This window comes from Xyrauchen texanus, chromosome 26 (genome assembly GCF_025860055.1).
Source record: "Xyrauchen texanus isolate HMW12.3.18 chromosome 26, RBS_HiC_50CHRs, whole genome shotgun sequence".
Lineage (NCBI taxonomy): Eukaryota > Metazoa > Chordata > Actinopteri > Cypriniformes > Catostomidae > Xyrauchen > Xyrauchen texanus.
In genome coordinates this window covers 33,717,615-33,743,290 of record NC_068301.1, presented here as the reverse complement: position 1 = coordinate 33,743,290, position 25,676 = coordinate 33,717,615, and the positions used below count along the sequence as shown (strand labels likewise).

Sequence of the window (25,676 nt, the reverse complement as noted above, 5' to 3'; positions counted from 1 at the left end):
GCAGCTGCAGACCTTGAGCGGGCTATCTAGCGAGTTCATAGGTTGCTCTGCAGCAACTGCTGCAGCCTATAGACGAGCTTGGGCGAACTCGCATCCAATGAGAGGCGTCCGCGCGCTCACTGCATCAAAGCCCGCCAAAATGGGCGTGACTAGAGTGCATATAAGCGTAGTTCGTAGGCTGGAACCCTGATTTTCATCTCTTCAGCGAAGCTCTTCGCATCTCTGAACTGGAAGCCGCATCGCCGTTCGAGGGGCATCTAGCAAGCGTGGACAGCGCTCGAAGAAGCCGGCCGTCTTCGCCACCTTCAGCCATCCTGCGAGCTACGCCATCCGGCGACGTATCCTTTTTTAGAGCAAGCTAAGTTCCTCAGCGAACTTCACAAAAGAGTATCGAGCGTCTTTTTAAAGATGCCTTGTTCCACTTGCGCCTCATGTCGCGCCCTTCTCAGCACCGGAGACCGCCACATCATCTGCGCTCTCTGCCTGGGACTGGGGCACGCAGAGCTCGCCCTCGCTGAGGGCGGATGCGGTTTCTGCGAGGAGCTACCGATGTCGACCCTGCGGGCTCGACTCGAAGCGCTCAAAGCAGAAGCCGCCGCGCCTTACATTCCGCCCAGCAGAAAGAAGCTCGCTCCCAAAGGCTGCCGGAAACTGTGGTTGAAGCGAATGCCTCGCCGGAGCCTCTCCCTCGAGCATCGTTTTCACCCTCCCCGCCCCGGGGCCAGCGCAGTTGCCGCCGAGCGGCCGCACTGCTGCCATCTCGGATGACGAGGCGGAGGATAAGGCCTGCTGTTCCATCATGGCTTCGGACAGCGAGGAGTGGGCAGGCTCCCAAGCCGCCTCCTCGGCCCAGGAATCCAGCAGGACCCGCGCCGGAGTCGAAGGGGAATTAACACGCCTCCTCACACAGGCCGTCGCCGCTCTACACCCGCGGCCCGGGCCGCTCCATTCCTGCCGGAACTACACACGGAGCTTGCAAAGTCGTGGAACGCTCCTTTTTCGGCCAGGACCCGTTCCCACGTCTCCACCTCTCTCGCGTCGGTGGACGGCGCCACCGAGAGAGGCTACTCCTCCATCCCCCCGGTCGAGGACTCGGTAGCAGCACACCTTTGCCCGCCCTCCGTGAGATGGCGGTCTAAGCCTGTGCTCCCGTCTAATGCCTGCAGAGCGACTTCCGCCTATGTTGGCCGCGCCTATTCCGCCGCCGGCCAAGCCGCATCTGCTCTGCACTCCATGGCCGTTTTACAGATCTTACAAGCGGACCTTCTTCGGGAGTGGGATGAGAAAGGCAGGCACCCAGAGGCTGTTACTGATCTATGAAGCGCGACAGACCTCGCCGCTCGGCTACCAAAGCTGCAGCTCAAGCCCTAGGGAAGTGCATGGCCTCGCTGACTGTGACCGAGAGACACCTGTGGCTAACGCTAGCCGACATGGGAGAAGCAGAGCGCTCCACGTTCCTCAACGCACCGCTCTCTCTGACCGGTCTCTTCGGCTCCGCGGTGAGTGGCATTGTTGACCGCTTCTCAGAAGTCCAGAAAGCCACTCAAGCCATGAACCTCTTCCTGCCGCGTCGCGCTAGCTCCTCTGCAGGCCGCTCACGTGATCAGCCTCCTGCACGAGCCTCTTCTCAGCGTCGACAGGGCGGCCGCCCTCGATCGCGCTCAGACAGCCGCCGCAGACCGCCGCCCCCCCCGCGGGCCTCGATTTAAGGTAACGCTGAAACCAGAGCAACCGAAGTCTTCCTAACTTTGTTGAACAAACGACGGCTCAGTCCCGCCGCGGCCGGACCACCGTCAAAGTTTTGCCCCTGTCAGTCCCCTTCTCTCAGGCTACTACAGTGGTGAATTTAGCAGCCAACAAGCCGGTGACACTGCCCGCTTGCTCTGCACTCAAACGCCGTTTTCACGGCGACCCAAATAAATCTTGTAAAGGGCAAACATGTCTTATGTGTAGAAAAAGTGCCCACAACCCAGTGTTCACCCCTACACACAAGCATAACACATCCCTTGCCCCTATCAGAGCACGCTCTCATAAAGCTGATTACTGAGTCAATGAAGGCCCACAAATGCGTCATGCGCCCATTCTCTGCCCGCTGTGTCACACGACCAGCCCTATGTGTAGAAAATGTGCCCACAATCCAGTGTTCACTTCTGCACACAAGCACTGCATGTCTCGTGTCCCCACCAGAGCACGCTCACATAAAGCGGTTACGAACCGCTCGAGCGCTAGAGTCAATAAATGCACCTACGAATACTTGCGCGCGCCCATTCTCTGCCCGCTCTGTTACACGGCCAGCAAACATTCCTCTGTGTGTAAGTCCCATGCCCATGACTATGCTTGCACATCACGTAACAGATGTGACTCTTTCCCCATTCATTCCAATCGGGAAGTCACTCACAAAACAGCCTGTTCATGCTGTCTGCGAGCAATCATGCATGAACACACTAAGCGCGCTCACACATTTTGTTCAGCGCTCTGTGTGCGGCAATCAGAGCGAATTGGCCATTCACACTCTAGCGTTACGCTTCAAAGCGTGGGAAGCTATTCCAGGGATATCCAAGTGGGTGTTAAGCACAATACAACAGGGCTATTTGCTACAGTTCGATCGCCGCCCTCCTCGCTTCAGAGCTGGCTCGAAACCACTGTGAACACGGAAGCAGCGTGCATGCTTCGTTCAGAAATAGCAAGCCTTCTGTGCAAAAGGGCCATAGAAAAAGTGCCACCCTCTCTGAGCGAGTCAGGGCTTTACAGCCGTTATTTTCTTGTTCCCAAGAAAGACGGCGGCCTCAGACCCATATTAGATCTCAGGGTTTTGAACAAGGTGCTTGCAAAAGACCGTTCAAAATGCTTACAATCAGGAAACTGCTCAGCGCATGTGCGCCAGGGGACTGGTTTATTTCTCTCGATCTGAAAGATGCATACTTTCAGATTCAGATAAATCCCCGTCACAGGCCATTCTTGAGATTCGCCTTTGACAGCCAGGTTTATCAATACACCGTCCTTCTGTTCGGCCTGTCCTTAGCACCCCGTACTTTCACGAAGTGCATGGATGCGGCGCTCGCACCCCTGCGGAGTCAGGGTTTGCGAATTCTGAACTATTTGGACGACTGGCTGATTATGGTTCAGTCACATATGGAGCTTCTGTCTCACAGAGCAGTTCTCCTCAGCCATCTGAACAGTTTGGGTCTTGCAGTCAATTGGACCAAGAGCTCACTACAGCCCAGTCAGACAATTTCCTTCCTTGGAATAGAACTAGACTCCGTGGCAATGACGGCTCGCTTATCTACACAGCGCGCACGCTGTGTTCAGCTACTAGCCGCATCTTTTCAGATGAACAGCCTCACGCCTCTGAAGAAATTCCAGAGAGTGCTAGGTTACATGGCCTCAGCCGCAGCAGTACTTCAGCTGGGTTTACTGCACATGCGCCCGCTTCAGCATTGGCTAAACACTGCGCGTCTCGCCGGGCTTGGTCCACAGGCCGCCAGCCCATCAAGGTGACTCAGACCTGTATATCAGCTCTGCAGCCCTGGACAGTGGCCGAATGGTATCAGCGGGGAGTGACAATGGGAGCTGTATCTCGCCGAAAAGTCATCTCGACAGACGCGTCCAACACGGGTTGGGGCGCGGTCTGTGAGGGCTCTCCGGTTTTCGGCCTATGGTCAGTTCAGGAAAAGCTCCTTCACATAAATTGTCTGGAAATGATAGCGGTCGAGTGCGGCTGCGTGCGCTTTCTCCCGGTCATTCAGGGTCACCACGTCCTGGTCCGTTCCGACAACAGATCTGTGGTATCCTACCTAAACCGTCAGGGCGGTGTCAGATCCAGGAACCTCTTCCATCTGACGAAACGCATACTGATTTGGTCCCAGTGCCACCTGCGCTCGCTGAGGGCGACGCACGTGCCAGGCCACCTGAGCGACGGCCCGGACAGACTGTCTAGAGACAATATTCCCCTAGGGAAATGGTCCCTGCACGCTCAAACAGTCCAGACGTTATGGCACCTATTCGGCAGAGCAGAGATAGACCTCTTTGAGTCCAAAGAGAACTCTCACTGCCCAATATTTTTCTCGAGCGAGGACAGCTGGCCCAGGACTGGCCCAGACGCCCGCATTACGCCTTCCCTCCCGTCTCGCTATTGCCACAGGTAATGCAGAGGATCAGGGAAACGCGTCACTCGGTGCTCCTCATAGCCCCGCGTTGGGAGAATCAGACATGGTTCCTGGAGCTTACGCAGCTGTCACTGACAGCGCCGTGGCCCATCCCAGTGAGAGCAGATCTCCTCTCTCAAGCTCACGGCACAATCTGGCATCCCCACCCAGAGCTGGGCTGCATGCGTGGGTGATCAACGACTACCCGTCGCTCTGCCAGAAGGAGTAATAAATACCATCATACACGCTAGAGCCCCTTCCACGAGAAGACTCTATGCGTCAAAATGGTCTGTGTTCTCAAAATGGTGCACCAACAGAGACCTGGACCTGCGGACATGTGGGGTATCGTCGCTGCTCGTATTTCTACAAGAGCTGCTGGATAAGGGCAGATCCCCATCCACACTCAAAGTGTATGTGGCGGCAGTTGCGGCGTTCGCTGAACCCCTGCACGGCCAGTCATGGGGTAAAAACGAGCTGGTCATCCGCTTCCTCAGGGGAGCTAGAAGGATGAACCCCCCACGCCCCCCATCGGTTCCTATCTGGGATCTTTCTATAGTTCTCGAAACTATGAAAGCCCCCCCTTTGAGCTCGCTAGATAGCCCGCTCAAGGTCTGCAGCTGCCGCACTGCGTTGACAATGGATACAAAAATTAAGGATAATTTTTTGGCTTCAATATCTCAGAAAAGATGAATCTTTCCCGTAGCGTAAGCTAGCTTGCGCAATACTCGTTCCCTCATCTAGAGAGAACCGAGGTTACATTAGGTAACCGATACGTTTTTTTATAAAAAGTGCAGTTGTATTAAAGAATAACTGCATGAGTGAAGTATGCGATCACATGTTTTGTCTCGAATTGTTATTTTGAGATCTAGTTAGTATCAATTATTGTATTGCATTTATGCCTCTAAAAAGTCTACATATAGACCTGCAGAGTTATAGTTTTGTTTCCGATTTTTAGTTTTTTTAATCAGCTCTGTTTAAGCTTGAAAAGATCTAATCATTTGGCAACAGACTGTGCAGTAAATGCAATAAGAATTGTATTTCTTATTTTGAAATAGAATAGTTACTGGAACCGTTACTGAGTTGGAATCATTATATTGTATTTGATTCCCATCTATTAAAGTGCATATGGTGTGTGAGTGAGAGTGAAAGAAAGATTTTATTGCCCTATCACAATGACACCAGGTGGCAGCATTGGTTCATCTTTGTTCATTATGAGTAAGAGAGGATATGTTGTGGATGTGACCCTATTAAGACCCACCCACATTTAAGTTTGACATGTTTTCTTATGGATATCTTAAGGATAGCCTTCCAATAAAGTGGGTGTATTAATGGATTATGGTTTTAGTATTTGATATTTGTTTCAGCATCCATTCAACTTTGAATTTGAAGACTTTGCAAAGCCACCTTAACTGCACCTCTATGCTGTTGCTGAAAAATTGAGATACCTTGAGAATCGTTTTGTAATCGTGAATTCCTAAATCGAAAAAAATCGATAGGTGCCTCAACATTCCCACCCCTATCCAGAAGGCACTGTCCTTGAAGTCATTAAATTGTAAGCTGCTTTTGATATAAATCATGTGCTAAACAAGAATTGTTTTAGTAATGTTGCAGTTTAATTCCCCTGTGGAGTTCACTCCTCTTATCTATGAGCACAACACCGCATTTAATAGTCCCATTTACTGTAAAATACTAAATGTCTTTGAGGAGACTGAGGAAACTTGTGATGAGGAGACTTAGATTGTAGTTGATATGCTCAGCTTGTGGTCTGGTTTGAGTTCAGGAAGGAAAGGATTTTGCAGGATATTTCCCACACAGTAGATCCCAGAGTTTTTGTATTCTGAACCTGTGTACTCCCCATTGAATCCTGTATTAAGTGGGTGTCCATTCAAGTGTTTGGTTTTGCATTTGGCATCAATACTTTATACAAACCCAAGCCTGGATTCTCGTTATTGTGTTTTATTTCAACACAATGAACAATAGATAAAACACGAAGTAAAATAAGTTGTGGATGCAGCAGAACATTTCCAAAGGTTTTTTTTATGTGGGTTGTGCAAGTACAAGATTAAAAGCCTGACATCGCTGGACCTTTGAAAACATGAAAGCATTGCAAATTCTTTACAAGTTTAGTGGTGTTTGTAAAGGCAGGCATCACTGTTTCTGGTACTCATATTCAAACTCTGGCAAACTATTTTAGTGTATTTAGATCTGTACATAGTCTTGTTGCTGCCTGAGAATAGTCACAGCTAAACTACTGCATCCTCAACTGTAATGTACACTTAATCTTAAGGAAATTATGGTTTCATCTTTCTTATTTCCAGTGTTTCTTTTTCAGGTTTTTTGGACCCTGAAAAGAAGCTCTTCTCTCATAGGATAATGTCTAGAGATGAATGCATTGACCCTTTCTCTAAGACAGGCAACCTCAGGTACCTTTCTATATATTTTCACCCAAGTCACATATGCGTTTTAGAGTTAAATGCCTTCATTTATACTATTGCTTTAATTTCAAACTTGGTTTCATGTTATGTTTAAGTTAACACTAATTAATCTAATCGAATTTACATACATTTTGATAAAACTAGTGAAAAATTCCCATTGACGTGCATTGAACAAGGGACCTGAGCATTATTTAGGGACCAGAATATCATATAGACATGGGGTGGGCTCAGTTGACATGGACTAGTAAGAAATCTCCAAGCAATACTTTAGGAACCACCCAGATCGTCATAGAAACTTCAAAACAATGCACCTAAAATCACTCTGAAACCTAAACAACCACATAGCAACACCCTGGCAATGGTCCACAGGCAAGCACCACTCAATTTTCTTCAGAATATAATGAAATCACTATTAATTATTAAGAAGAAAATGTTTAGAAAAATAAAAACAATAAGACCAAGGGCATTTAATAAAAAGTAAATCGGTTTTGTTAAATTATTTTGATTTCATGTTGTCTCCGGGAACCAGCACCTTATCGTGGTGGAGAGGTGTGTGTGCCCTTATGATCCTGAGGGTTGTGTTTTCTGGAGCCATGTGCTCCTGGTAGGGTCTCCCAAGGCAAAGTGGTCTCAGGTGAGGGGCCAGACTAAGAATGGTTCACAATGACTCATGGATAAAACGGTAAGAGGAGGAGTTACCCTGTCCTGAGGAAGCCCGGGGCCCCCGTCTGGAGCCAGGCCCAGATGGAGGGCTCGTCGGCGTGCGCCTGGTGGCCGGGCTTGTCAAGGAGCCCGGCCGGGCACAGCCCGAAGAAGCGACGTGGAACCCCCCTCTACATCCCTTGGGCCCACCACCCATTGGAGGAACCGCAGGAGTCGGGTGCGCTGCCATATGGGCGGCAGTGAAGGCCGTGGGCCTCGACGGACCAGACCCGGGCAGCAAAGGCCTCTATTCTTCTCTGGAGTTTCCCAGGGTGTGAGGCGACGGGCGGGTGTGTGGATACTCACGAGTCCCCGGCTGAGCGCCACTACGTTGGAGTTTACCCCGGTGGACGAGAGGGTCGCCTCCCTACGCCTACGGGTTGTGGGGGGGGAAAACTCTGACTGTTGTCTGTGCATATGCACCGAACAGCAGTTCAGAGTATTCGGCCTTCTTGGAGACCCTGAATGGAGTCCTGAATAGGGCCCCAGCAGGGGACTCCATAGTGATGCTGGGTGACTTCAACGCTACGTGGGAAATGACTGGGACACCTGGAAAGGCGTGATTGGGAGGAACGGCCTCCCTGATCTGAACTCAAGTGGATGTTTGTTATTAGACTTCTGTGCTAGTCATGGATTAGCTATAACAAACACCATGTTCGAACATAAGGATGCTCATAAGTGTACGTGGTACCAGAGCACCCTAGGCCGAAGGTCGATGATCGATTTTGTAATCGGTCGTCGGATCTGAGGCCATATGTTTTGGACACTCGGGTAAAGAGAGGGGCAGAGCTGTCAACCGATCACCATCTGGTGGTGAGTTGGGTCAGGGGGTGGGGAAAGACTCTGGACAGACCTGGGAAGCCCAAGCGAGTAGTGCGGGTGAACTGGGAACACCTCCGGCGGAGCTTTTCAGGCATCCCTGCGGAGGTTGGGGACATTGAACCGGAGTGGGCAATGTTCAAAGCTTCCATTGCCGAAGCCGCGGTGGAAAGCTGCGGCCTCAAGGTTTTAGGTGCCGCAAGGGGTGGTAACCCTCGAACACCGTGGTGGACACTGGTGGTCAGGGAAGCCGTCCGACTGAAGAAAGAGGCCTTCCGGGATTTGTTGTCCCGGAGGTCTCCGGAGGCAGTTGCAAGGTACCGACAGGCCCGAAGGGCTGCGGCCTTGGCCGTGAGGGAGGCAAAGCAGTGGGTGTGGGAAAAGTTCGGAGAAGCCATGGAGAAGGACTTTCGGTCCGCACCAAAGTGCTTCTGGCAAACCGTCCGCCACCTTAGGAGGGGGAAACGGGGAACCATTCAAGTCAAGTCAAGTCAAGTCAAGTGGTTTTTATTGTCGTTTCAACCATATACAGTTAGTACAGTACACAGCAAAACGAGACAACGTTCCTCCAGGACCATGGTGCTACATAAAAACAACAAAGGACCAACATAGGACCACATGAGACAACACAACGAAATAAAATACCTATATAAAAAACCTATATACCTATATAAAGTGCACGTGCAAACGTCGCAAAAAGTACAGGACAGTACAACAAATTACTGACAATGAACAGGACAATAGACAGTGCAGCGCCGACCAGTACTCAGTAGTGCAAAAAGATGACAGTTTCTAAAAATGTAAACATAACATACTATGAGATAATGTTCTATGCACATAGCAGTTATTGAGGTAGCAGACAGTTATAAAGTGACAGTAATTAAAGTGCAACTCAGGACACGTGTGTGTCAAACCAGTCTCTGAGTATTGAGGAGTCTGATGGCTTGGGGAAGAAGCTGTTACACAGTCTGGCCGTGAGGGCCCGAATGCTTCGGTACCTCTTGCCAGACGGGAGGAGGGTAAAGAGTTTGTGTGAGGGGTGTGTGGGGTCGTCCACAATGCTGGTTGCTTTGTGGATACAGTGTTTTTGTAAATGTCTTTCATGGAGGGAAGAGAGACCCCAATGATCTTCTCAGCTGTCCTCACTATCCTCTGCAGGGCTTTGCGGTCCGAAACGGTGCAAGTCCCAAACCAGGCAGTGATGCAGCTGCTCAGGATGCTCTCAATAGTCCCTCTATAGAATGTAGTGAGGATGGGGGTTGGGAGATGTGCTTTCCTCAGCCTTCGAAGAAAGTAGAGACGCTGCTGGGCTTTCTTGGTGATAGAGCTGGTGTTGAGGGACCAGGTGAGGTTCTCCGCCAGGTGAACACCAAGGAATTTGGTGCTCTTGACGATCTCCACAGAGGAGCCGTCGATGTTCAGCGGAGTGTGTTCACCTTGTGCTCTCCTAAAGTCAACAACCATCTCTTTTGTTTTGTCGACATTCAGGGACAGGTTGTTGGCTCTACACCAGTCCGTCAGCCGCTGCACCTCCTCTCTGTATGCTGACTCGTTGTTCTTGCTGATGAGACCCACCACGGTCGTGTCATCGGCGAACTTGATGATGTGATTCGAGCTGTGCATTGCTGCACAGTCGTGAGTCAGCAGAGTGAACAGCAGTGGACTGAGCACACAGCCCTGGGGGCCCCAGTGCTCAGTGTGGTGGTGGTGGAGATGCTGTTCCCGATCCGGACTGACTGAGGTCTCCCAGTCAGGAAGTCCAGGATCCAGTTGCAGAGGGAGGTGTCCAGGCCCAGCAGGTTCAGCTTTCCAATCAGGTGCTGGGGAATGATTGTGTTGACTGCTGAGCTGAAATCTATGAACAGCATTCGAACGTATGAGTCCTTATTGTCTAGGTGGGTGAGGGCCAGATGGAGGGTTGTGGTGATGGCATCGTCCGTTGAACGGTTTGAACGATACGCAAACTGCAGTGGGTCTAGTGAGGGGGCAGCTGGGTCTTAATCTGCCTCATGACGAGCCTCTCGAAGCACTTCATGATGATGGGTGTAAGTGCGACGGGACGGTAGTCGTTGAGGCAGGACACTGAAGACTTCTTTGGCATGGGGATGATGGTGGTGGCCTTGAAGCACGTTGGAACAACGGCGCTGCTCAGAGAGATGTTGAAGATGTCGGTAAGAACATCTGCTAGCTGGTCTGCACATCCTCTGAGCACTCTGCCAGGAATGTTGTCTGGTCCAGCAGCCTTCCGTGGGTTGACTCTACGTAGAGTTTTCCTCACATCTGCCGTGGTAAGACAGAGCACCTGGTCGTTGGGAGGAGGGGTGGACTTCCTCGCCATCACGTCGTTCTGCACTTCAAACCGAGCGTAGAAGTCGTTCAGCGCATCTGGAAGGGAGGCATCTTTGTCACAGGCAGCTGATGTTGTCCTGTAGTTGGTGATGGCCTGGATGCCCTGCCACATGCGCCGCGTGTCACCGCTGTCCTGGAAGTGACTGTGGATTCTCTGGGCGTGTGCGCGCTTTGCCTCTCTGATTGCCCGTGACAGTTTGGCCCTAGCTGTTCTTAGGGCTGCCTTATCGCCTGCTCTGAAGGCGGAGTCTCGGGACCTCAGCAGCGTGCGCACCTCCACAGTCATCCACGGCTTCTGGTTGGAGCGTGTGGTGATGGTCTTGGAGAAAGTGACATCATCAATGCACTTGCTGATGTAGCTGGTCACTGATGCTGTGTATTCCTCCAAGTTGGTAGAATCGCCATATGTTGCAGCCTCCCTGAACATGTGCCAGTCAGTACACTCAAAACAGTCCTGAAGAGCAGAGATGGCTCCTGCTGGCCAGGTTTTCACCTGCTTCTGAAGCGGTTTTGTGCGTCTGACGAGCGGTCTGTATGCTGGAATTAACATAACAGAGATGTGGTCTGAGTAGCCGAGGTGGGGGCGGGGCTCCGCCCGGTACGCGCCTGGGATGTTTGTGTAAACAAGATCAAGCGCGTTCGCCCCTCTCGTTGCAAAGTCCACATACTGATGGAATTTAGGGAGCACTGTCTTGAGATTTGCATGGTTGAAATCTCCGGCGACAATAAACAGTCCGTCGGGGTGAGCGTTCTGCAGTTCGCTCATAGCCCCATACAGTTCACAGAGCGCTTCCTTAGCGTTAGCGCTGGGGGAATGTAAACTCCGGTTATGCAAACAGTGGTGAATTCCCGTGGTAGATAAAAAGGTCTGCATCTAACAGTCACAAGCTCCAACAGCGATGAACAGTAACTAGAGACTAGCATAGAGTTCTTGCACCATTCCGTGTTGATGTAAACACACAAGCCACCACCGCGAGTCTTACCGCAGAGAGCTGTATTTCTGTCGGCACGAAACGAGGCGAGCCCGTCTAGCTGAATAGCGGCATCCGGAACTCTGTCGCTGAGCCACGTCTCCGTGAAAACAAAGACGCAGCAGTCTCTAAACTCACGCTGCGTAGCCTGCTGGAGTCGGATATAGTCCAGTTTATTGTCCAGGGAGCAAACATTTGAGAGCAGGATAGACGGGAGAGCCGGCCGGCTAGGGTTTGTTTTTAGCCTAGCATGGACCCCCGCCTCTTTCCGCGCTTCCGCTTTCTCGCACACCGCTTACGACGTCCTCTCCCCCGGCCACCGGCATCAGGCGACGCCGAGGGCTGGAGGCCTGGTCTCCGCAGCAAGCCGAGTACGCGTAGCGCCTCCTGCAGGTCATCATGCAGCTTGGTTTTTGCATGAGTCTTATATTTGAGTAGTGTCTGGCGATGGTAGACACGAACACTGGTTGCTCCGATGTCCATGTGTTGCAAAAGTCGGGCTTTTTTAACAAAAATAGCACCATTGTGGATCCGGAGTGGCCGCTGCGTGCTACCGCGCCGCCATCTTGGATCTTGGATCAGCTTGGATTCAAGCTGTATACAGCAAAGATGGGACGCTGTTGACCTCAACCGAGGGGGTTATTGGGCGGTGGAAGGAACACTTTGAAGAACTCTTAAATCCCAACACGCCCTCTATGGTAGAGGCAGAGCCGGAGGATGATGGGGGATCAGATTCTATTTCCCTGGGGGAGGTCACTGAGGTAGTCAAACAACTCCGCAGTGGCAAAGCCCCGGGATTGATGAGATCCGACCAGAAATGCTGAAAGCTTTGGATGTGGAGGGGTGTCATAGATGACACGCCTCTTCAACATTAGCGTGGAAATCTGGGACAGTGCCTAAGGAGTGGCAGAACGGGGTGGTGGTTCCCTCTTCAAAAGGGGGATCAGAGAGTGTGTGCCAACTACAGGGGTATCACACTTCTCAGCCTCCCTGGTAAAGTTTACTCCAAGGTGCTGGAGAGGAGGGTTCGGCCGATTGTCGAACCTCGGATTGAAGAGGAACAATGCGGTTTTCGTCCTGACCGTGGAACGACGGACCAGATCTTTACTCTCGCAAGGATCCTGGAGGGGGCCTAGGAGTATGCCCATCCGGTCTACATGTGTTTTGTGGATCTGGAGAAGGCGTATGACCGGGTCCCCGGGAGAGACTGTGGGAGGTGCTGCTGGAGTACGGGGTGGGGGATCCTTCTTAGGGCTGATCCTATCCCTGTACGTCCAAAGCGAGAGCTGTGTCCGGGTCCTCGGCACGAAGTCGAGTTCATTCCATGTGGGGTTGGTCTCCGCCAAGGCTGCGCTTTGTCACCAATCCTGTTTGTGATATTCATGGACAGGATATCGAGGCGTAGTCGGGTGGGAAGGTGTGCGGTTCGGTGGGCTGGGGATCTCATCGCTGCTTTTTGCAGATGATGTTGTCTTCATGTCATCATCGGTCCGTGACCTTCAGCTCTCACTGGATCGCTTGGCAGTCGAGTGTGAAGCAGCTGGGATGAGGATTAGCACCTCTAAATTTGAGGCCATGGTTCTCAGCAGGAAACCAATGGAGTGCGTACTCCAGGTAGGGAATGAGGTTTTGCCCCAAGTGAAGGAGTTCAAGTACCTGGGGGTCTTGTTCACGAGTGAGGGGACAATGGAGCGGGAGGTTGGCCGGAGAATCGGGGCAACGGGGGCGGTATTGAGAGCTGAGCCGAAAGGCAAAGCTCTCGATCTACCGGCCAATTTTTGTTCCTACCCTCACCTATGGTCATGAAGGTTGGGTCATGACCGAAAGAACTAGGTCGCGAGTACAAGCGGCCGAAATGGGCTTCCTCAGAAGGGTGGCGGGCTTCTCCCTTAGAGATAGGGTGAGGAGCTCAGTCATCCGTGAGGAGCTTGGAGTAGAGCCGCTGCTCCTTTGCGTTGAAAGGAGTCAGTTGAGGTGGTTTGGGCATCTGGTAAGGATGCCCCCTGGCCGCCTCCCTAGGGAGGTGTTTCAGGCATGTCCAGCTGGGAGGAGGCCTCGGGGAAGACCCAGGACTAGGTGGAGAGATTACATCTCCACACTGGCCTGGGAACGCCTCGGGGTCCCCCAGTCAGAGTTGGTTAATGTGGCTCGGGATAGGGAAGTTTGGGGCCCCCTGCTGGAGCAGCTGCCCCCGCGACCCGACTTCGGGTAAGCGGTTGAAGATGGATGGATTGATGGTTGTCTTTAAGGGATGTTTCGCTTAGTTTTTATAAAGTATTAATTATCCTGCTTTTGTGAAATAAAACTACATAAAAGGCTTCCAGGCAGAGTTTTGTTCTGTTTCCTTTTTCTTATTTTCTACAATAACTATACTGGAGGAAATCCAACAAACTTTTCTATTTCCTTGTGTCAGACTGTTAATATGTTTGGGTTTCACATAGAGGTCTTAGTAATAACCTTGAAACAAGAACAGTCTTTAAACCTCCTATGATCTCAGAGTTATTTTTTACCCAGGACAGGTAAATAATACATTATAAATACTGCATAGTTTTTGGTGCTGGAACCAAACGTTGTGTAAAGACTCATCATCTACTCACCCACCCTCATGGCATCCCAGATGTGTATGACTTTCTTCTGCTGAAAACAAAGATTTTTAGAAGAATATAAAATGCAAGTGAATGGGTACCAAACTTTTGATGCTCCAAAAATCACATAAGTGAGCATAAATCTAAATCCATAAGACTCCAGTGGTTAAATCAGTGTACTCCGAAGTGATATGATCGGTGTGGGAGAGAAACAGATCAATACTTAAGTCTATTTTTACTATACGTTCTCCTCCCTTCTCTTTCAATCTCCACTTTCACTTTCACATTCTTCTTGTGTTTTTGGCTATTCACGTTCTTCATGCATACGCCACTAGTGTTGTCACGGTACCAAAATTTCAGTAGTCGGTACCAATACCAGTGAAATTTCACGGTACTCTATACCATTTTCGGTACCAAAGCAAAACACAAAAACAACACTCTTTTATTAACAAAGTTAACAAAACATTAGCAGCAGAACTAAGAACAAAAATATGCCATTGAGCAACAGTTTAATTTAAATATATAATTTTTTTAATTATAACAAAACTGAACAATGTATGCTTAAAGTATTTTCGAACACTTATAGAAGATTTGCTTCAACTTTTGAAACTTTTAATTTAAGTTTTTACCAAGTACTAAAAAACAAAACCTAAATAAACAAGCATACAATAGAATGAATAAAAAACAATTTCCAAACTAATGTGCAAAGTGCTCTTATTAATAAAGCTGCATTTTGCCATTTTTCTTCATGATATGAAATGCATATATATATATATATATATATATATATATATATATATATATAGATATAGATATAGATATATAGATATTATGATTAAATAAGTTATAATCTAGCTGCATTAAGCGTCCACGCTCGAGAGACGAGCGTCCCCGAGGCAGAGTCTCTCTCAGCCGGGTGCAGTTTCAATCTCTCCCCCTTAGATCGGGACATTCGCGCAACTCATAGAAGAGGCACCGACCACACAGAGAAATGCCAGTTTCTGAGTTTATAGTTATTAACATGATCTGCTTCTGTTTTATTTGAACTTTAATAAAGCAATAACGCATTAAATATAACTGCATTTAAGATGTTAAACCGGGATTTTTCCTTTAAAGAGCTCCGCCTCCGCTTATTCCACAACGGTACATGCTTCTGAATGTACTTTTTTTTTTTAATCATTCCCTAATACTTTGGGATCTACATAAAATAAACTGTGAAAGTTTAGAGTGCATCTGGACTGATCTGTGTAATTCTTCCTCCATCAGGCGGGAACTGCTGCTCTCACGCGTCATCGTTACAGTGATTTCATGTTACGTTAAATGAGATCAAACGACTATTCGACAAGAACATTTTTCTCGTCAGTTTTGTATTTTCGATAATGTCGACTAAACGTTTCAGCTCTAATGCAAATGATAATATGCTTTTAAACTCACCTGCTTTATTTGCTTGAATAAATCTGTGTGTCAGCTTTGCTTGTCGTCATCTTTTGCTTGTTGTGAGCGTTCGAAAGTTCCCGCCTCTGCATGGGTACCGGGTAGACCCGGTACTCGGTACCCCGGTACCTTCAGAAATTCTGGTATCGTAAATAATTTTTTGTTTAAGTACCGACTTTGTATCGGGGTACCGGTATTTTTGACAACACTGTACGCCACCTACTGGACAGGGAGAAGAATGTCTAAGAATTTCTGGCAGACAGGAAAACTTTGGGTCTGTTCCAAAACTTAGTGAACTGCCTTGCTTTATTCTGCCTACAGTACGTAGGCGGCTGTCTACTATGGCATCATCTTAACTAAAATGGAGCTTCGTAAGAGACCGATTTGGAACAATCCACATAGGTTGCGTCATTTAAATAACACCCCTCACACTCAGTGTATGAGAGAACTGACTCGCAATTGATTTTAATACAAGTGAAGTGAGAGGATACGACGTGACACTCTAATGTGCATAAGTATAAACCGATGATCCAAAACATTATGACCACTCACAGGTGAAGCAAATAACAAGGCCATATGTCAGGCCTGGGTAGATTAGATGGTAAGCGAACAATCAGTTTTCGTAGTCAATGTGTTGAATACAGGAGTAAAGACCTGAGAGACTTTGACAAGGGCCAAATTGTTATGGCCAGACCACTGGGTCAGAGCATCTCTGAAATTGCAAGGCTTGCGGGGTGCTCCCGGTCTGCTGTGGTGAGTACCTACTGACAGCGGTCCGAAAAGGGACAAACCACAATCGGGTGACAGGGTGTTGGGTGCCCAAGGTTCATCGATGCGCAAGGGCAACAAAGTCTATCCCATCTGGTATGAAGGTTTACAAGTCACAGAAAATAGAGTGAAAAATAATCACACTAAATAATGATGGTTACGGGAGAAATATGTCACAACACGCAGTGCATTGCACCCTGCTGCGTATGGGGCTGCATAGCTGCAGACTGTTCAGAGTGCCCATGATGACCCCTGTCCACTGTTGAAAGTGCCTACAATGGGTGTCTGAACTGGACCTTGGAGCAGTGGAAGAAGGTCGCCTGGTCTGATGAGTCTCGAGTGCTGTGTACGTGTGCACCATTTACCTGGGGATGTGTTGGCAACAGGATGCACTGTGGGAAGATGACAAGCCGATGGAAGGTGTGTGATGCTCTGGGCAATATTTTTCTGGGAAACCCTGGGTCCGGCCATTCATGTGAATGTCAATTTCACATGTGCCACCTACCTAAACATTGCTGCAGACCAGTTACACCCTTCATGGCAGTGGTATTCCCTTTCAGCAGGATAATGCGCCCTGTCACACTGCACACGTTGTTTGGGAATGGTTTGAGGAACATGATGAAGAGTTCAAGAAGTTGCCTTGTCTCCAAATTCTCCAGATCTCAATCTGATGTAGCTTCTGTGGAATGTGCTGGACCAACAAGTCCAATAAACTTGGAGGACTTGAAAGATTTGTTGCTAATATCTTGGTGCCAGATACCACAGGACACCTTCAGGGCTCTTGTAGAGTCCATGCCTTGGCTGGTCGGCGCTGTTTTGTTGGCATGCGGAGGATCAACAGCATATTAGGCAGGTGGCCATAATGTTTTTGGTCATCAGTGTACATAGCACCTGCACATCTTTGGTTAAATAGTCAGTTTCCTATCCTATTAAACAAATCTTATAGCTACATTTCAGTATTGAATGGATTATAAGTATATTTATAATAAAAAAAAATTTTGTCTGCCATCTTGGATTTATCTTTCCACCGAGCTCGTCACGGTTTATTCAGTGATTGCCTACCCGGAGAAGGATACATACGATAATGTCTTAGAATTTGGCCAAAATGAGATATCTTATGAGGCAGCATAATTAAGATACCTACCATTTGGAACAGCCTTCACGTCAGGATGATGCATCATGACCTATGATGCCTTAAAGTGCTGCCTCTGAAGGAAGCTCACTAGGTTTTGGAACAGACCCTTTACATGCAGTTTTATCAGACTTAAAATCAGTAGCTGGTTTTCCATTTAAATGTTTCACTGATGTTAGATCTAAATGTTTCATTTTTTTAAGCGCATTTCAAAAAATTTGACATAATAAAATACAAAATTGTATTAATACTTAATGCATCATCTTGAGGGAACTGCCTTGTCATGATGGAGCAGCGGAATTACCTTCTTGCTGCAGGGAGAGTTCTCTTACGAGAGGTTCTCTCGTATTGCGTAAGCTAGCTTACGCTACGGGAAAGATTCATCTTTTCTGAGATATTGAAGCCAAAAAATTATCCTTAATTTTTGTATCCATTGTCAACGCAGTGCGGCAGCTGCAGACCTTGAGCGGGCTAGCTAGCGAGCTCATAGGTTGCTCTGCGGCAACTGCTGCAGCCTATAGACGAGCTTGGGCGAACTCGCATCCAATGAGAGGCGTCCGCGCGCTCACTGCAACAAAGCCCGCCAAAATGGGCGTGACTAGAGTGCATATAAGCGTAGTTCGTAGGCTGGAACCCTGATTTTCATCTCTTCAGCGGAGCTCTTCGCATCTCTGAACTGGAAGCCGCGTCGCCGTTCGAGGGGCATCTAGCAAGCTTGGACAGCGCTCGAAGAAGCCGGCCGTCTTCGCCACCTTCAGCCATCCTGCGAGCTACGCCATCCGGAGACGTATCCTTTTTAAAGCAAGCTAGTTCTTATGAACTTCACAAAAGAGTACGAGCGTCTTTTTAAAGATGCCTCGCTCCACTTGCACCTCATGCCGCGCCCTTCTCAGCACCGGAGACCGCCACGTCATCTGCGCTCTCTGCCTGGGACTGGGGCATGCAGAGCTCACCCTCGCTGAAGGCGGATGCGATCTCTGCGAGGAGCTTCCGATGTCGACCCTGCGGGCTCGACTCGGCGCTCAGGACCGAAGCCGCCGCCGCCTTCCATTCAGCCGCGCAGTAAAAGCGCCGCTCTCAAAGGCTGCTGGAACCAGTGGTAGAAGCGATTGCCTCGCCGAAGCCCCTCCCTCGAGCATCGCCTTCACCCTCCCGCCCACCGGGACGCGCAGTTGCCGCCCGGCGGCTGCTCTGCTGCCATCTCGGACGAAGAAGCGGAGGATAAGGGCTGTTCCATCATGGCTTCGGACAGCAGGAGTGGTCAGGCTCACACGCCTCCTCCTCGGCCCAGGAATCCAGCAGGACCCGCGCCGAGTCGAAGGGGAACTAACGCGCCTCCTCACACAGGCCGTCGACCGCCTCGGGCTCGAGTGGTCACCGCCCTGAGCAGGCTCCCAACAGACTCCACGCCGCACCTTTGCCCGCCCTCCGCGAGATGGCGGTCTAAGCTGGTGCTCCCGTCTAAGGCCTGCAGAACTACTTCCGCCTGTGTTGGCGGCGCCTATACCGCCGCCCGGCCAAGCGCATCTGCTCTGCATTCCATGGCCGTCTTACAGACAGAGGCTGTTTCAGATCTGACTAGCCGACTTGGGAGAAGCTGAACGCACTACGCGCCGCTCTCTCTGTCCGGTCTCCGCGGTGAGTGGCATTGTTGACCGTTTCTCGACGTTCAAGCCATGAATCTCTTTCTGCCTCGTCGCGCTAGCTCCTCTGCAGGCCGCCCACGTGACCAGCCTCCTGCACGAGCCTCTTCACAGCGCCCAGCTCAACAAGCCAGACCTGTCAGCGTCGACAGGGCGGCCGCCCCCCTGCGGGCCTCGGCCTAAGATTGTACTGAAACCTGACAACCGAAGTCCTCCTAGCGTTGTTGAGAAAACGACGGCTCAGTCCCGCCACGGCTGGACCACCGTCAAAGCTTCGCCCTCTGTCAGTCCCCTTCTCTCAGGCTACTGCAGTGGTGGATTCAGCAGCCAACAAGCCGGTGATACTACCCGTTTGCCTGCACTCAAACGCCGTTTTCACGGCGACCCAAAGAAATCTTGTAAAGAGTAAACATGCCTTATGTGTAGAAAATGTGCCCACAATCCAGTGCTCACCCCTACACACAAGCATTACACATCCCGTGTCCCTATCAGAGCACACTCACATAAGCGGTTACGACCCGCTCGAGTGTTAGAGTTAATAAACGCGCCCACGAGCCCGTCGCGCTGTCCCTCCTCTGCCCGCTCTGTCACACGGCCAACTGTATGTAAGTCCCGTACGCCCCTGTCAGTCCCCTTCTCTCAGGCTACTGCAGTGGTGGATTCAGCAGCCAACAAGCCGGTGATATTACCCGCTTGCCTGCACTCAAACGTCGTTTCCACGGCGACCCAAAATAAAGCCTTATGTGTAGAAAATGTGCCCACAATTCAGTGTTCACCCCTACACACAAGCATTACACGTCCCGTGTCCCTATCAGAGCACACTCACATAAAGCGGTTACGACCCGCTCGAGTGTTAGGGTTAATAAACGCACCCACGAATCCGTCGCGGCGCCCATTCTCTGGCCGCTCTGTCACACGACCAGCCTTATGTGTAGAAAATGTGCCCACAATCTAGTGTTCACCTCTACACACAAGCATTACACGTTCCGTGTCCCCATCAGAGCACACTCAAAAGAGGTTACGAACCACTCGAGTGTTAGAGTCAATAAATGCGCCCATTCTCTGCCCGCTCTGTCACACGGCCAGCAAACACTTCTCTGTATGTAAGTCCCGTGCCCGTGGCTATGCTTGCGCATCACTTAACAGACGTGCCTCTTTCCCCATTCACCTCAATCGGGAAGTCACTCACAGAACAGCCTGTCCATGCTGTCTGCGAGCAGTCCAGCATAAGCACAGTAAGCGCGCTCACACATTCTGTTCAGCGCGCTATGTGCGGCAATCAGAGCGATTTGGCCATTCACCCTCTAACATCACGCTTCAAAGCGTGGGAAGATATTCCAGGGATATCCGAATGGGTGTTAAGCACAATAAAACAGGGCTATTTGCTACAGTTCGATCGCCGTCCTCCTTGCTTCAGAGCGCGGCTCGAAACTACTTTGAACACGGAAGCAGCGTGCATGCTTCGTTCAGAAATAGCAAACCTTCTGTGCAAAAGGGCCATAGAGAAAGTGCCGCCTTCGCTGAGCGAGTCGGGGTTTTACAGCCGTTATTTTCTTGTTCCCAAGAAAGACGGCGGCCTCAGACCAATATTAGATCTCAGGGTTTTGAACAAAGCGCTTGCAAAAGACCGTTCAAAATGCTTACAACCAGCAAACTCTTTGCGCATGATGCGCCAGGGGACTGGTTTATTTCTCTCGATCTGAAAAATGCATACTTTCAGATTCAGATAAATCCCCGTCACAGGCCATTCTTGAGATTCAGCCCGACGGCCAGGTTTATCAATACACCGTCCTTCCGTTCGGCCTGTCCTTAGCACCCGTACTTTCACGAAGTGCATGGACGCGGCGCTCGCACCCCTGCGGACTCAGGGTTTGCGAATTCTGAACTATTTGGACGATTGGCTGATTTTGGCACAATCACATACGGAGCTTCTGTCTCACAGGACAGTTCTCCTCAGTCATCTGAACAGTTTGGGCCTTGCAGTCAATTGGACCAAGAGCTCACTACAGCCCAGTCAGGCAATTTCCTTCCTTGGAATAGAACTAGACTCAGTGGCAATGACGGCTCGCTTATCTACACAGCGGCGCCGTGTGCAGCGACTAGCAGCGTCATTTCAGATGAACAGCCTCACACCTCTGAAGAAATTTCAGAGAGTGCTAGGCTACATGGCCTCAGCCGCAGCAGTACTTCAGCTGGGTTTACTGCACATGCGCCGCTTCAGCATTGGCTAAACACCCAGCGTCTCACCGGGCTTGGGCCACAGGCCGCCAGCCCATCAAGGTGACTCAGACCTGTATTTCAGCTCTGCAGCCCTGGACAGTGGCCGAATGGTATCAGCGGGGAGTGACAATGGGAGCTGTATCTCGCCGAAAAGTCATCTCGACAGACGCGTCCAACACGGGTTGGGGCGCGGTCTGCGAGGGCTCTCCGGTTTTCGGCCTATGGTCAGTTCAGGAAAAGCTCCTTCACATAAATTGTTTGGAAATGATAGCGGTCGAGTACGCGCTCGTGCACTTTCTCCCGGTCATTCAGGGTCACCACGTCCTGGTCCGTTCGGACAACAGATCTGTGGTATCCTACCTAAACCGTCAGGGCGGTGTCAGATCCAGGAACCTCTTCCATCTGACGAAACGCATACTGAGTTGGTCCCAGTGCCACCTGCGCTCGCTGAGGGTGACGCACGTGCCAGGCCACCTGAACGACGGCCCGGACAGACTCCAGAGACAATATTTCCCCAGGGGAATGGTCCCTGCACGCTCAAACAGTCCAGACGTTATGGCACCTATTCGGCAGAGCGGAGATAGACCTCTTTGCGTCCAAAGAGAACTCTCACTGCCCAATATTTTTCTCGAAAAGCAAGGACGCGCTGGCCCAGGACTGGCCCAGACGCCCGCTTTACGCCTTCCCTCCCGTCTCGCTATTGCCACAGGTAATGCAGAGGATCAGGGAAACGCATCACTCGGTGCTCCTCATAGCCCCACGTTGGGAGAATCAGACATGGTTCCCGGAGCTTACGCAGCTGTCACTGACAGCGCCGTGGCCCATCCCAGTGAGAGCAGATTTCCTCTCTCAAGCTCGCGGCACAATCTGGCATCCCCACCCAGAGCTGGGCGCTGCATGCGTGGGTGATCAACGACTACCCGTCGCTCTGCCAGAAGGAGTAATAAACACCATCATACACGCTAGAGCCCCTTCCACGAGAAGACTCTATGCGTCAAAATGGTCTGTGTTCTCAAAATGGTGCACCGACTGAGACCTGGACCCGTGGACATGTGGGGTGTCGATCGCTGCTCAGTATTTCTACAAGAGCTGCTGGATAAGGGCAGATCCCCATCCATGCTCAAAGTGTATGTGGCGGTCGTTGCGGCGTTCAGCTGAACCCCTGCACGGCCAGTCATGGGTAAAAGCGAGCTGGTCATCCGCTTCCTCAGGGGAGCTAGAAGGATGAACCCCCTGCGCCCCCATCGGTTCCTATCTGGGATCTTTCTATAGTTCTCGAAACTATGAAAGCCCCCTTTCGAACCACTTCAATCCGTGGATTTGAAATACCTTTCACTCAAAACCGCTTTTCTGACTGCCCTGTCATCAGTCAAGCGTGTGGGAGACCTTCACGCGCTGTCTGTCAGCGCTGCGTGTCTTGAGTTTGGACCAAGTGACTCCAAGGTCATTTTAAAGCCTAGACACGGCTATGTTCCCAAGGTGATCGGTACTCCTTTCAGAGCACAGGTCATTTCCCTAACGGCGCTGCCAGCACCGATAGCTGAACACGACGCCAATCTCCTTTGCCCGGTCAGAGCACTGAGATTGTATACTGCGCGCTCCGCCGCTTTCAGGCGCTCTGAGCAGCTTTTCGTTTCGTTCGAGGGCGCACCAAAGGTCTCGCCGCCTCGAAACAGACACTATCTAGATGGATAGTGGACGCTATTGCTGCTGCATACGCGTCAAAAGACCTGCCATGCCCGTTGGGCATTAGGGCTCACTCCACTAGAGGCATGGCATCCTCGTGGGCATGGTCCAGCGGGATTTCCATTCACGACATATGTGTGGCAGCGGGATGGACTTCCCCCTCCACCTTTGTCAGATTTTACAATATGGAAGTGCCCGCTCTGCAGGCAAAACTACTAGCGGTTTAATACGCTACAGCTCCCCTGGTGAGCTGCACTGATGGGACACATTCCACACAGACTATGTGTCGTTCCCTTCCCACTATGTGCTTATGTATTACACAATCAATGACCCGCATTCTTGCCGGCCAAATATTATTTCCCCACTCATAAGGGCTCCCCCGGGTCCCCCCTTAATTCCCTGGGGCTCATACAGTGGATGCTTGGCGCGCACGGCGTTGACAATGGGTTTCCGTAGCGTAAGCTAGCTTACGCAATACGAGAGAACCTCTCGTAAGAGAACGTATCGGTTACCTAACGTAACCTCGGTTCTCTCTAGATGAGGGAACGAGTATTGCGTAACCGGCCGTGCTTTCGCGCCACGGCGACTTTTCGCTTCAGTCAATGAAAACCAGGGTTCCAGCCTACGAACTACGCTTATATGCACTCTAGTCACGCCCATTTTGGCGGGCTTTGTTGCAGTGAGCGCGCGGACGCCTCTCATTGGATGCGAGTTCGCCCAAGCTCGTCTATAGGCTGCAGCAGTTGTCGCAGAGCAACCTATGAGCTCGCTAGCTAGCCCACTCAAGGTCTGCAGCTGCCGCACTGCGTTGACAATGGATACAAAAATTAAGGATAATTTTTTGGCTTCAATATCTCAGAAAAGATGAATCTTTCCCGTAGCGTAAGCTAGCTTATGCAATACTCGTCCCCTCATCTAGAGAGAACCGAGGTTACGTTAGGTAACCGATACGTTTTATTTCAGATTTTGAGAAGTTGTATCTTGTTCCATTAAATGTTGTCAGGTGACGCCGCAGAATATGCCCCATTCATAAAATGTTCTTGATTATGTGAGTAAATTGGGAGTAATTTACGTGTAAAAAGGTGCTCCATGAAAACTTTCCTCCGGATTCATGAATGCTTCGTACCCCTCAGATTTGTTAGAAAAACATGTGCATGTTAGTGAATTCCAAACATTCGTAAACATAGCACATTCATTCACAATTATCATAATCCACACCCGTGAAAACACCATATTAACCTGTTTCTTGTGATGTCACTATTGCCACGCTGCCATGTTTTCCAAATACCTACTGTTTAAATACCAGAGCCAAAATCTATTTTTTTCTTTCAATCAAGTTTTATCTTTTATGTTTATAACATAATCGAGTCAGAATACAATTCAATTGGAAATGCATAAAAATGCTTTTAATAACACCCAAACTGTATAACAAATGTATGTCATAATTGTAATATTAAAATAAATAAAAAGCACTATAATGTGAATATATAGTATATATTTAATGTTTACTATTTTTAGTCAATAAAAAACTCCTGATATGATTATGATGCACAGACTTCATTCACACCACCAGACAACAGTGTAAACATTAGTCATATTCACTAATATGCCTCGGCTGCTTTCTGTGTATTCTTCATGAGTTAAAGCAGCTCTTACATTCATACAGACGGGATCATCACAGATGTGTTGTAAAATTATGATCAAATCAGAGCAGAAAACAACACAAACATTTGTAACTTCTGAAACAGAGATGTTCATGGTGATATACCGGTATGCTTGTGCACTCACCGTTCACATATCAGACTCGCCGGTGTATGGAGCTGAATCATGGATAAGATATATTAAAATGTCTGCAAAAGTAAAATTTGTCAATATTTGTGCTGACTTCAGACCTGAATACAGCTTTCCTGGGACTAGATTTTCTTGAGATCGTTTTACTGGTGTTTTTCCATTCACCGCCATTGTTTCTTCCTGCTGATGGTCACAAATATGGTGGCTGCTGAAAAAAGTGATGTCACTGAAACAGATCTGTATGAAAGGCTCCTGACTCGCTAGTTAATGAGAATAGGAAGCTTTTAACATCTAAGTGTACTCTAATAAAAAACAATTAATTGGAGTGCATTCACATTGTAAAATATTGATTTGAGCAAACACTTGCATGTTCTTTGTAAAAAGAAAGTGAGGATCTTACAGTCATCGCATACTTTTACTGACATCAGATGTTCTTTTGGGAATCAAACAGTCCAAGAGATCAATAAAAATGGTTTGATATGAAGCTGTAGTGTAAAAATGTTCAGCTCATGCCGACAGTAGGATGTCCAACATTAACCTTCTCTGGTTCAGTTGAGCACATCGCCAGCATCATTGGACAAACTTCTTGAGTAAGTCAAGACTATAACAGTAATATACTTCTATACAAAGAAATGAATAGAACGCTTGAAGAAGGTTTATGACCGAAATGCTGTAAGCTATGAAATTGTGGGGCTTTTTACAGCATTAGCATTGACCAGATGTTATCAACTGAACGTGATACTGATACAGATTTCCTATACAGATTTAGTGAAACCTAAATTATAGAGTTCATATTAAATTTGAAAAACTCTTCAACCAGTCATTTTAGAGGACATTGGTAATAAACTGTATAATAATAAACTTTGGAGAAATAAATTAAAGCACCAAAAAAATGCTTTTAAGCAAGTATATGTTTTAAAATGTTTTTTATTTTTTTTTTATGTTGTTTCTAAGGTTAATTTCACTCATTTAACTATTTAAGCTCAAATGGGCCAA

General features: G+C 49.3%; 1 protein-coding gene across 2 annotated transcripts in view; it reads left to right on the top strand.

Annotated features, from left to right (window-relative positions):
* LOC127619591 (RNA polymerase II subunit A C-terminal domain phosphatase-like) overlaps window positions 1–25,676 on the top strand; it is a 148,964-nt gene that overhangs the window by 12,423 nt on the left and 110,865 nt on the right. For both annotated transcript variants that reach the window (XM_052092477.1, XM_052092476.1), the window contains exon 6: window positions 6,478–6,568. In XM_052092477.1, coding sequence (XP_051948437.1) covers window positions 6,478–6,568 — 91 coding nt within the window. The remainder of the gene's footprint in view (window positions 1–6,477; window positions 6,569–25,676) is intronic.